General features: G+C 41.8%; 1 protein-coding gene across 6 annotated transcripts in view; it reads left to right on the forward strand.

Moving 5' to 3' along the window:
* Window positions 1–12952, forward strand: part of AFDN (afadin, adherens junction formation factor) — a 221883-nt gene that overhangs the window by 93485 nt on the left and 115446 nt on the right. For all 6 annotated transcript variants that reach the window (XM_060242324.1, XM_060242299.1, XM_060242308.1 and 3 more), the window contains exons 7-8: window positions 4318–4429; window positions 5126–5293. In XM_060242324.1, coding sequence (XP_060098307.1) covers window positions 4318–4429; window positions 5126–5293 — 280 coding nt within the window. The remainder of the gene's footprint in view (window positions 1–4317; window positions 4430–5125; window positions 5294–12952) is intronic.

Below are 12952 nucleotides of genomic sequence, written 5' to 3' on the forward strand. Positions count from 1 at the left end.
AATTGTTAATATATCTTTGATGAAAACAGTTAAGAAATGACATTTCCCTAACCATCTGATTGTTGACTCCTTAAAGGCCTTTCAATTTTAAGGTGCAAATGAATTCCAAGTTTTATTTGTAAGGCAAACATTCTAAATGATATTTCAGTGTTACGGTGTATTGTTGGCTTTCATTATGTACCTGCTTTCTTAAAGGGTCTACAATCATACTTCTAGAAAAATATAAGCATATACAAATTCGCTCAGTTTAATTGTGTTGTCTTGCATTGTGTAGAGAGAGAACTATATTGCATTCATTTTCTGTGGTGACTTTTTCCCATGCTGTGTCAGTTCAGTTATTATGATACACAACTTGGGAGTATTTCACAATATATGTTATTACCCCCTTAGCTCTTTAGATAACAGTATTGAATGCCAGATTATACCCAGTGGTGGTCAGGCTTGTGCCTTTTTTATTGCTGTTGTGTGTGTGTGTGTGTGTGTGTGTGTGTGCGCACCTTGGGGCATGGAGGGTATTCAGAGAGGTGGCTGAATAAAGCCTGCCTCTGCCTCTAATTCTGGTATTCCAGAACCTCTAGCTCTGGCGCTTAAAATCAAAAAGGTGGCAGAGCAGTTTTTAAACTAAATCTTGGGGGAAAGCAGACAGGAGATGAAATGTCTCTGGTTCGGGAGGACTCATCTCAAAGAGATGAAGGGTCAGCTGTTACTTTTCTACCAGGTAATGGATCAGAGCTGTCCACTGAGATGGTGACAAACAGTATGGACTGTCTGCTAAAGTCTCGAGGTGGCAGGAGGAAGGTTGCGGGCCTAGCTTGCCTGGGAAATTATAGATGTTTGTATACAAATGCTAGAAGTGTTCAAAGTAAAATTGGTGAGTTGGAATGTTTAGTGTTGGGAGAAAACACAGACATTGTGGGAATTTCAGAAACTTGGTGAAATGAGGAGAATGTGGGACACGGTGATTCCTGGATATAAATTATATCGGAAGGATAGGGAGGGAAGGGTTGGAGATGGGGTGGCTCTGTATGTCAGAGAGGGTATATGGTCCAGTAAGACTGAGGTCAGAGAATTAGATTCCCTTCTAGAAATGCTTTGGGTGGAAATAGAGGGCCCAAAAGGAAATTTAACTATGGGAGTTTGTTATCGCCCACCAAATCAAAAGATAGAGGATGATTATAATATGATGGAAGGATTAAAGATAGTGGCTAAACATAAAAACTGTGTTGTAATAGGTGATATTAACTACCCACAGATTGATTGGGTCAATATGTGTTCAGGTCGAGAGAAAGAGATTGAGTTTCTAGATGCTCTCAATGACTGTGGTATGGAGCAGATGGTCTCAGAACCTACCAGGGGTGGGGTGATCCTGAATTTGGTCCTAAGTAATGCCCAAGACTTGGTGAGAGATGTAAAAGCTATCGCACCGCTTGGCAGCAGTGACCATAACATTATTGATTTCACCATTTGTATAAACAGAGAGTTGCCCCAGAAGACCAGCACAACCACGTTTAACTTTAAAAGGGGCAAATTCTCTGAGATGAGGAGGCATGTGAAGAGGAAACTGAAAGGAAAGGTAAATACAGTCAAAAGCCTTGGAGAAGCTTGGAGGCTATTTAAAACTACAATCCTAGAAGCTCATATAAAATATATACCACAAGTTAGGAAAGGCACAAACAGGTATAAGAAAAGGCCTGCATGGTTAACAAACAAAGTAATGGAAGCTGTAAAAGGTGAGAAGGACTCCTTTAAGCGGTGGAAAGCTAGTCTAAGTGAGATTAATAAAAGGAAACACAGGCTGTGGCAAATCAAATGCAAGACTGTGATCAGGCAGGCAAAAAGGGACTATGAGGAGCATATTGCAAAAAACATAAAGACCAATAATAAAAATTTCTTCAAATATATTAGAAGCAGGAAACCAGGCAGGGAGGCAGTGGGGCCCTTGGATGACCAAGGGGTCAAGGGATTACTGAAGGAGGATAGGGAAATGGCTAAGAAGCTGAATGCATTTTTTACCTTCGTCTTCACTGTGGAAGATGAGAAGTGTTTGCCTGTTCTGGAAGGGGTGTTGAAAGACCTGCATCAGATTGAAGTGACAAGAGAGGCGGTCCTACAACTGATAGACGAATTAAAATCTAATAAGTCACCAGGTCCAGATGGCATACATCCAAGTTTTTTTTTTATTAACATCCAAGTGTTCTGAAAGTGTTCTGAAAAAACTCAAAGTTGAGCTTGTGGATCTCCTGACAAAAATATGTAATCTTTCATTGAAATCTGCCTCCGTTCCTGAGGACTGGAAGGTAGCAAATGTCACCCCCATCTTTAAAAAGGGTTCCAGAGGAGATCCGGGAAATTGAAGGCCAGTCAGTCTGACTTCAATACCGGGAAAGTTGGTAGAAACCATTATCAAGGACAGAATGAGTAGGCACATTGATGAACACAAGTTATTGAGGAAGACTCAGCATGGGTTCTGTAAGGAAAGATCTTGTCTCACTAACCTGTTACATTTCTTTGAGGGGGTGAACAAACATGTGGACAAAGGAGACCCAATAGATGTTGTTTACCTTGACTTCCAGAAAGCTTTTGATAAAGTTCCTCATCAAAGGCTCCTTAGTAAGCTCAAGAGTCATGAAGTAAAAGGACAGGTCCTCTTGTGGATCAAAAACTGGGTAATTAATAGGAAGCAGAGAGTGAGTATAAATGGGCAGTCTTCGTAGTGGAGGACGGTAAGCAGTGGGGTGCCGCAGGGCTCAGTACTGGGTCCCATGCTCTTTAACTTGTTCATAAATGATTTGGAGTTGAGAGTAAGCAGTGAAGTGGCCAAGTTTGCAGATGACACTAAATTGTTTAGGGTGGTGAGAACCAGAGAGGATTGTGAGGCATTCCAAAGGGATCTGTTGAGGCTGGATGAGTGGGCGTCAACGTGGCAGGTTCAATGTGGCCAAGTGCAAAGTAATGCACATTGGGGCCAAGAATCCCAGCTACAAATACAAGTTGATGGGGTGTAAACTGGCAAAGACTGACCAAGAGAGATAGCTTGGGGTCGTGGTAGATAACTCACTGAAAATGTCAAGACAGTGTGCGATTGCAATAAAAAAGGCAAACGCCATGCTGGGAATTATTAGGAAGGGAAATGAAAACAAATCAGCCAGTATCATAATGTCCCTGTATAAATCGATTGTGCAGTCTCATTTGGAATACTGTGTACAATTCTGGTCACCACACCTCAAAAAGGATATTATAGCATTGGAAAAAGTGCAGAAAAGGGCAACTAGAATGATTAAAGGTTTGGAACACTTTCCCTATGAAGAAAGGTTAAAACGCTTGGGGCTCTTTAGCTTGGAGAAACATTGATTGCGGGGTGATATGATAGAGGTTTACAAGATTATGCATGGGATGGAGAAAGTAGAGAAAGAAGTACTTTTCTCTCTCACAATACAAGAACTCGTGGACATTCAATGAAATTGCTGAGCAGTCAGGTTAAAACGGATAGAAGGAAGTACTTCTTCACTCAAAGGGTGATTAACACATGGAATTCACTGCCACAGAAGGTGGTGGCGGCTACAAGCATAGCCAGCTTCAAGAGGGGGTTAGATAAAAATATGGAGCAGAGGTCCATCAGCGGCTATTAGCCACTGTGTGTGTGTGTGTGTTGAACTGGATGGGCCATTGGCCTGATCCAACATGGCTTCTCTTATGTTCTTATGGAAGTGTTCCATCCAAATACTTGCCAGAGTTGATCCTTAGCTTCCTAGGTCTAATGAGATTGGCCTTGCCTGGGCTATCCAGGTCAAGGCATCATGCTGTTTTTTGATGCTCTGTATTTTTATATTAATTAAGTTGTTAGTGCTTTTTCATTTAAATATTTTTTTTTTAAAAAAAGATGAAAATAAGTTTTCCTTACTGATTGTTAGATCACTCTTACCTTGAGCATGCGGGCAGTAAGCAAATGTGTTGGGAGGAACAGAATCTCATTTTTCATATTTTTTTCCAGCTTCCATACTGAAATAATTTTAAATTAATGCATATTTAAAGGCAAGTATAAAAAAATGCAAGGAGGCAAGTATAAATCTTTAACCACGTTATTTTTCTCCTCTTTCTGATCTGTAATAATAGATGCATAGAACAGGACATGAGATATACTTAACTATGCATTCTTTCCTTCTTGATTGTTATGGATCTCAGCAGCCTATTGGATTCAGGGAACGTGGATATATAGCTTGTAGCAACATACTTTCATGCAGAGTAAGTAATAAAATTAGTGTGGCCTTTGAGCACTGTGGGTGATTGTTCTGAATACACTGTATATCATTTCTTTAGGTCATGCTTCCTCCTGGTGCTCAGCATTCTGATGATAAAGGTGCTAAAGAATCTATTCTGGATGATGATGAATGCCCACTTCAGATATTCAGGGAGTGGCCAAGTGACAAAGGTAACTTGGTTGTGCAGTATGTATTTTTAAGGCTTGTAACACTGTTAGAATCCACCTTAGTTTTATGTGCTTGCATGAGGATTGTTGGCTGTCTAAAGAGAACCATATTAAGAGTTTTTTTCCAAAAGAAAATTGTTCGGTTCTCTGATTACATATTACAATAAAATGATTCAGGAAGGCACTTTTTCACAGGGAATGGGAATGTATTAATGTTTGCTGTATGTATTGTACTGCTCTCACTGCCTTGCTTTTTGCATATGTAATACCATTTTCTGTATTGGTTAACATATTGTGCCCAGTACTTTGCTTTGTTTTGATTTGCCGTAGTCCAATTATATTGCTAGATTATATTGCTTATCAGAGGTCATCCTGTTGATCACATTGAAATACACCCTGTAATCCTTTTTGAGTCTCATTGAAAAAGGTGGGCTATAAATAACAAAATAAATTTGTTTAAATTGAATAATAAGTTTAATTAGTTGGTGGATTCTATTCCAGAAAGTGTTTCTATGAATTGAAACCATGACTTTTCCCCCTGCCTTCTCCAGCATTCTTGCAGAAATCCTTCCTTCCATGGAAACTCTCCGTTGGAGCCAAGCCAGTATCCATAGTCAAGTGCTGTTTTGTAGAAATTTTAATTTATACATGTACTAAAAGCAGCACAGAAGCAATAATCTTTTTGTGTTCTTTGCTTAGGCATATTAGTCTTTCAGTTGAAAAGGCGGCCACCTGATTATGTCCCAAAGAAGTCAAAGAAACAAATTGATGCAAAGCCATTTAAAGGAAAGGAAAGAGTCGACGGGTCTGGTTATGGCTCTTCCCTTCCTCCAGAGAAACTACCTTATCTGGTTGAACTAAGTCCAGGTAAAAACACCTTTGCAAACAACATTCGTTCAGTTTTTAGAATAGTTCACATTAGAAAGCAGTTTGGGTAGGCTTAAGCTGAGGGTTTCCTTTTTCTGTGGTGCTTAATATTTGGCTTGGAAATTTTATTACAGTTTGCAAAATATTTTCAGGACAGCTGTAGACATTTATGAATTTATTATTTATTTACAACATATCTGTGCCACCTTTCCACCTAAATAGGTTTCCCAAGGTGGCAAATATTTCAACATTAAGACATCAGCATATTAAATCAATGTAATATAAGTAAAATGTAAGTGTAAATAATGTTTAAACAGTTAAATAAATAAAATGTATAAACACATATAATAACAAAATCAAGGAAGGGAGCTGATAACAATTAGTAAGGGAATGCCAAACAAAACAAAGTCTTCACTAAATGGTGGAAAAAGATGGAGGAAGACAAATCTCATTGTGTAGGGAATTCTAAAGTTTTGGCTTTCTGTGGGACGGGGGGGGGGGGACGCGGTTGCCACCTGTCTAGCCTTAAATGGTGGGGGCACCTGAAGCAGAGCCTCTGAAGATGACTGGAGTGATTGGGTAAGTTCATATGTATCACCATATATAGTTCAAATATAATATGTTCAAGTTCATATGGGAGTAGGTGGTCCTTCAGGTATGCTGGCCTCAAATTGTATAGGGTTACAGGTTACAGAGAGTTAGGGTTACAGAGAGCCAGTTTGGTGTAGTGGTTAAGTGTCCGGACTCTTATCTGGGAGAACCAGGTTTGATTCCCCACTCCTCCACTTGCACCTGCTGGCATGGCCTTGGGTCAGCCATAGCTCTGGCAGAGGTTGTCCTTGAAAGGGCAGCTGCTGTGAGAGCCCTCTCAGCCCCACCCACCTCACAGGGTGTTTGTTGTGAGGGAGGAAGGTAAAGGAGCCGCTCTGAGACTCTTTGGAGTGGAGGGCGGGATATAAATCCAATATCATCTTCTTCTTCTTCTTCTTCTTCTTCTTCTTCTTCTTCTTCTTCTTCTTCTTCTTCTTCTTCTTCTTCTTCTTCTTCTTCTTCTTCTTCTTCTTCTTCTTCTTCTTCTTCTTCTTCTTCTTCTTCTTCTTCTTCTTCTTCTTCTTCTTCTTCTTCTTCTTCTTCTTCTTCTTCTTCTTCTTCTTCATCAACACCTTAAATTGGGCTCAGAAGCAAATTAGAAGCCAGTATAGATGGACATGGCATGAATGACATGGTCCCCAGGACCCACTCCCAGTCCATATTTTGGCTGCAGCTCTCTGTATCAACTGTAGCTTGCGGACAGTCTTCAAGGGCAGCTCTATTTAGAGAACATTACATTAATCTAACCTAGATGTTACCAGGGTTATCCGCCACAGTGACAAGATCTTTCCTGCCCAGGCAGTTCTTTAGTTTATATCTACAGTTATAGTGGTTTGATGAGAATCTTGGAAAATTAAGAAGGTGGAACTTGCCAAAGGTACTGTTTCACATGCAACATAATTCTCAGCTTGTTTACTCAAAAATAAGTCTCACTATGTTCAGTGGAGGTTACTACCAAGCAGTGGTGTCTAGGCTTACAGCGTTATTGAGGTTTCAAAAAATTAGAAATTTCTTTATGTTTAAATAGCAATTGTGTTTAATGTTGTATTTGTAATTGTGTTTAACGTTGTATTTTTAGGTTTTTATTATCTCAAACTAATTTTTAATTTAGAAACATTTAAGATCATTCTATTTGAATTACTGTGTATGATTTCCCCAAGTTTCTGATAGCTGAAGTCCACAATGTATGCTTCCTTCTTAGAGCCACAGAGGCCTCCTTTTAGAGTATGTGTTACTACGTGCCTAGAGGGGCATGTGTTTACTTATTTATTCAGCTTATAGTTTCTTTCCCTGCAAAGCAGGGCTCATAGCTGCTTCCACAGTTACATACACAATAAAGTCAACATATTAAAATTTTAAGATCTACGTTTTACAAGTTAAAAACCTAACAGTCAGTCCACTATGTCAGATTGTGCCCCAGCAATCCATCACATGTGGGCAACTAGGGAGGCAGCCAGCACAGGCAGATTCTCAGCCCAACGATAATAAATGAGAAAACAGGAAGGGTCAGGAAGGAGGAAAAGAAAGGGGATAGAATTAGGAAAGGAAACAACTGGATAAAAAGAAACAAGGCAAGCAGGATGGAAGGAAGGGAAATGGAGAATAAGGGAGGGGGAGAAGGAGGGAGGCCAGCTGATCTCTCTAACCATCACTGTCCTCAACCATATGGCCAGTGGAACATCTCAATCTTACAAGCCCTGCATATTTGAACTGAGTCCCACAGGGCTTGAGTGTCACTAGAGAGAGTTCCACCAGGTTGGGGCCAGAGCCAAAAAGGCCCAGTACTGGTCAAGGACAGCTGGACTGCTTTGGGGCCTGGAATTACCAATAGGTTGTTACTAGATGAGCGTAATGTTTTCTGAGAGGTATATATGGAGAGGGGGTCTTGTTGATACGATGATCGCAGATCATTTAGGGCTTTAAAGGTAAGTATCAAAGCCTTGAACCTGACCCAGTACTCAATCTGGAGCCAATGCAGCTGATAGAGCCAGGTTGTATAGGCACTCTTAAAGGGTCCTAGTAAGGACCCGCACCACCACATTCTGGATCAGTTGAAGTTTCCGGATCGAGTTTAAGGGCAGCCCTGTATACAGCAAGTTACAGTAGTCTAATCTAGAGGTAACCATTGCATGGATCATTGTGGCCAGGTCAGCACAGGACAGGTAAGGGATCAGTTGCTGGGCTTGGTGAAGATGGAAGAACACTGTCCTGGTTGTATTTGTGACCTGAGCCTCCATGCAGAAGGAGGCATCTAGGATCACATGCAAACTCCTGACAGTCCATCAAGAATGGGAAGTTGAATTCCCTGACCTATCCCCCCCCCCCCACCGCCCTTGGGCCTAGCCATAGGACCTCCATATTTGATGGGTTCATCTTCAAACAGCTCTGCATAAACTATCCCACCACAGCCTCCAAACAACTAGCCACATCTTCTGGGATTATATCTGGCCAGTCGTCCATTAATAGATACACCTGGGCATCATCTGCATATTGATGACACCCTAGTCTGAAACTCCTGACGAGCTGGGCAAGTGGGCACATATTGATGTTAAACAACACTGGGGAGAGTATCTCCCCCTGAGGGACTATGCACACCACCGGATTCTGTGATGAGACCCTCTCCCCAGCGCCATCCTCTGTCCCTACCCTTGGGAAAATGTGCACAGTCATTGAAGGATTGTCCCACATAATCCAGTGTTGGCAAGGCAGTGGGTCAACAGGTGGTTGAACATTTCAGACTCTGCTGAAAGATCTAACAACAACAGTGCAGATCCTCCCTGGTCCAGTTGCCTATGGAGATAATCTGGAAAGTCAACCAGCACAGTCTCTGTCCTATAGCTAGGTTGAAAGCCAGACTGGAATGAATCCAAGGCTGATGTGTCCTCCAGGAAAGCTGTAGCTGTTCTGCAGCCACCTGCTCAGCCATCTTACCCAGGAATGGCATGTTTGAAACTGGGTGGTAGCTGGCCAGATCACAAGGATCTAGTGGTGGTTTTTGCAACAGTGAACTCACCACTGCCTCCTCCAACATTCATGGGAAGACCCCCGAAATCAGAGATAAATTGATAATGCCTTCCAGTGAAGGGCGTACCCTCCCTGTGCTGACCTTAACAGCCAGGAAAGGCATTCATCAAGGAGACAAGTGGGTTTAGCAGCTGACAAGACCCTATCCACATCGATCTGAGCAAACCATCTGGATTGAACTAATACTGAACTGTCAACAGCCAAGGAGCCTCTAGTTTGCTCACAGTATCAACATTAGCACAGAGGTCACGGCAAAGCAGCAAGACTTTCTGTTCACAGCGAATGGTCAAATCACTAAAATTTTGAGAGGCCCTTGACAGGGATGTAAAAGATCTAATTATCCTAAACAGGTGAGAGCTTGTGGATGCAATGGAAGCATAGTAAGCTTTCTTTGTGGCCTTGACTGCCATCTCATAGGATCTCATAAACATCCTATAGGATGTTCTTGCAGCCTTGTCCTGAATATGGTGCCAAGCTCACTTTAGTCATCTAAGCTCCTGCTTCATCTCCCTTAACATTGAGATATTCCATGGGGCTAGTTTGGAGTGGGGGTGAAGAAGATGTCAGGGAGTGATCTCGTCAATGGCCTTCAAAAGACAGTTATACTAATGTTGTTGAACATCAATATCAGGGGTGGCCAACGGTAGCTCTCCAGACGTTTTTTGCCTACAACTACCATCAGCCCCAGCCAGCATGGCCATGCTGGCTGGGGCTGATGGGAGTTGTAGGCAAAAAACATCTGGAGAGCTACCATTGGCCACCCCTGATCTCTATATATGCACTCCCTCATCCAGTTGGTTCAGGGGCTTGGGCTAGGTTGCCATTAGTATGCTGATGATATTCAGCTCTATCTGTTACTTGATGGCCAATATGATTCCATCCCAGAGAGCTTGGACAGGGTTTGTTGTACTCTTAAGAAGTCTGGTTGGAGTGAACTTTTCAGCTATGGTAGAACCTTTCATTTAGAGGCTCAACATTACAATTGTGTGATGAACTCCTAAAGAGACTGAAGTGATTTATATTATGTATTGACTTCGAATGGATTGTATTTGATTGTGGTTGGAATAACAATTATGAATGCACTTTTCTTATGAAGTATGCACTCTTCAGATTGTTTAAAAATTGTTTATTAGTTGCTTACAGACTTAGTTTTTTCTTTGGTATTTTTGACTTTGTTAGTCTTGGCTGCATACCATGGAGCCTTGTATTTTTTACTGCTGCAGCAGATGCTTGCAGAGGCTCCAGGTCTGGCCATACCAGCAGAGCACTTTGGGAGCTGCTCCCTGCCTGGCTGCCATGATGGAGTGTTTTGGAAGCCAACTCTGAGCATGGCTGAATGGCAGAGGACTCGAGGAGAGCCTCTGGGGCCAGTCACAGTGGTGGAGGACTCTGGGAGCCAGTCTTAAAGTAGCTCCCAGATACTGACACTATCACTGTAGATGGCATTCTCTCCCACCCCACAAGTCTTGTGGGCTTGGTAGAGGGACCTCCACTGCTAAGGAAAAAGAAGGGAGGGAGGTTAGCTTAGTGGGATGAAAGAGGAAGAAGGGGAATTTTCTGAGGGAGGGGGAGAGAAAGAGAAAGAACCAGGGATGGCTTGGGGGGCGGGGAGAAAAACAGAAACAAGAGGGGATTGTCTGAGAAAGAGAAACAGAAAGAAGAGAGTTGTCTGTTGTGGGAAGAGAAAGGAAGATTGGGAGATTGAGGGAGTGGAAGAGAAAGACAAAGAAGAAGGGGCGATTGTCTGGAGGAGAGAAAGAGGGAAGAGAAAGAGGCGCAGACTGAGAAGGGTTGGAGGGAAAGGACATTATCTGAGAAGGGCTGGGGTAAGAGAGGAGTGAGACATACAAAGGATGAGAGGAGGAAGGGGGTAAGAAAGAATTTCTAGAGAAGGAAGAAAGGAGGAAAGGTGTCATAGAAGGGATGAGAGGAGAATTGGAGGTGAGGGAAGATTGATAGGTAAGGGGTGGGTGTAGAAAGACAGAAGAAGGAACTTTGACAGAGAAGGTGGGAAGGGAAAAAAAGGTGGGAGAATGCCCTTTCCCCACAAGTTTCTTGTGGGTCTCCCCTCCCCTTGTTATTTTGTCTAATGGCTCAAGCCAGAGGTTCCAGACATAAATAAAAATAGGAGAAAGATGGGAACATTGTGTACTACCTCCTCAAGAGGGAATGGCATAGAAAATATGCTATTAGTCAGCATCCTGGATCTTGGAGAAAAGTAAAGAAAATTTATAATCCAAAAATTTGTGAGGAAAACCAAATTTAGTCAGTGTGGCAAAGATAAATTTCCAGTATATTTTGTCAAGAGCTTTTTCAACATCCAGTGAGAGAATGAGATCTCGTACTGTTTAAAGCTATCAGATCAGTGTCCAGTCTGTCAAAAACTCGCATACCTTGTGTAAATCATATCTGGTCTACATCTGCCAGAATTGTAACAACCTTTTGATATCTGTTGAAAGAATAGCAGCTAATAGCATCTGCATTCATCTTCTCCATTTTTGTAATTTATGTACACAATTCTGACATCTTTGAAAAAGTGCAGGGTCCTTTAATCGTAAAACTCAAGCCGTGGCAGCACATTCTGGCGTCCTGATTTGTTGCAGTCACTGGGACTGCACTACACCAAGTATTGGCTGACATTCTGTCTGTTAACGCTTTCTGCTACCATTGGGTAGCCTCTCTGTCACCCGCCCACTTCAGCCTTCCCCACATTCTTGCAGGATTGGCTCACAATCCGTCTCTGCCGTGCCATTGGCTGATTCTGCTCTCCCCCACCCACTACCATCCCTGTCAGGCAAGAACACCATCAGATGGCCACTGACCTCTGAGGGAGACAGTTTTCTGCTGGGAGCTTACGTATTACTACCGCCTCTCCTCAGGGCCCTATCTTCCTTCTCATTTTTCTTTCTCCCCCTCTTTTTTCTACCTCCCCCTTCTGTTCTTTCACTCATTCTTTCTAGATAGATCCAAGTGGGCAGCCGTGTTGATCTGAAACAGTTGAACAAAGCAGGAATCAAGTTGCACCTTTAAGACCAACTAAGTTTTATTCAGAATGTAATCTTTCGTGTGGTAAAAACACACTTCTTCAGACGTGGGGATCAGGTATAGTGGGCTGAAATATATGCAGTTTGTTGATTAAGAAGGCAAACTGGCTGGGATCACATGGTGGAACAGTGTGGCAGTTTAGAAGGCCATTTGGTCTGTATAGCCATAAAAGGTGATAAAAATTTCCTGCCAATTGGTGTTTATGCAAGTCTAGGTAAATCACAAAAGGACATGCATTTCCTAGATGAAGTCCACCTAATTAACATCAATCTATACATTATAAACATAATTCTAGTTGGCCATTAGAAAAAAAGAATACATAAAATAAAAAAGGGTTAAGTATTCCAGTGTATTTCTCTTTAATAATATTGTATCAGAATAATATTTTATATTGACATACTCAAATAAGGGATAGATCCAAGTGGGCAGCTGTGTTGGTCTGAAGCAGTTGAACAAAGCAGGAGTAACGTTGTACCTTTAAGACCAACCAAATTTTATTCAGAACGAAAGCTTTTGTGTGTTCTCTAAGAACACTTCATCAGACAAGGGGATCAGGTATCTCCTCGTCTGATGAAGTGTGCTTAGAGAGCACATGAAAGCTTACGTTTGAATAAAATTGGTTTATCTTAAAGGTGCAACTTTACTCCTGCTTTGTTCAAATAAGGGATATTGGCTATTGATCTCATTACATAAACTTAACCCATTTTCATTTTATGTATTCTTTTTTTCTAATGGCAAACTAGAATGATGTTTATAATGTATACATTGATGTTGAGAAGTGAATTAGGTGGACTACAACTAAGAAATACATGTCCTTTTGTGATTTACCTAGACTTGCAGAAACACCAATTGGAAGGAAACTTTTATTACTTTTTATGGCTATCCAGACCAAATGGCCTTCTAAATTGCCACACTGTTCCACCATGTGATCTCAGCCAGTTTGTCCTCTTAATCAACAAACTGCATGTATTTCAGCCCACTATACCTGATCCCCTCGTC

This window comes from Heteronotia binoei, chromosome 1 (assembly GCF_032191835.1).
Source record: "Heteronotia binoei isolate CCM8104 ecotype False Entrance Well chromosome 1, APGP_CSIRO_Hbin_v1, whole genome shotgun sequence".
Classification (NCBI taxonomy): Eukaryota; Metazoa; Chordata; class Lepidosauria; order Squamata; family Gekkonidae; genus Heteronotia; species Heteronotia binoei.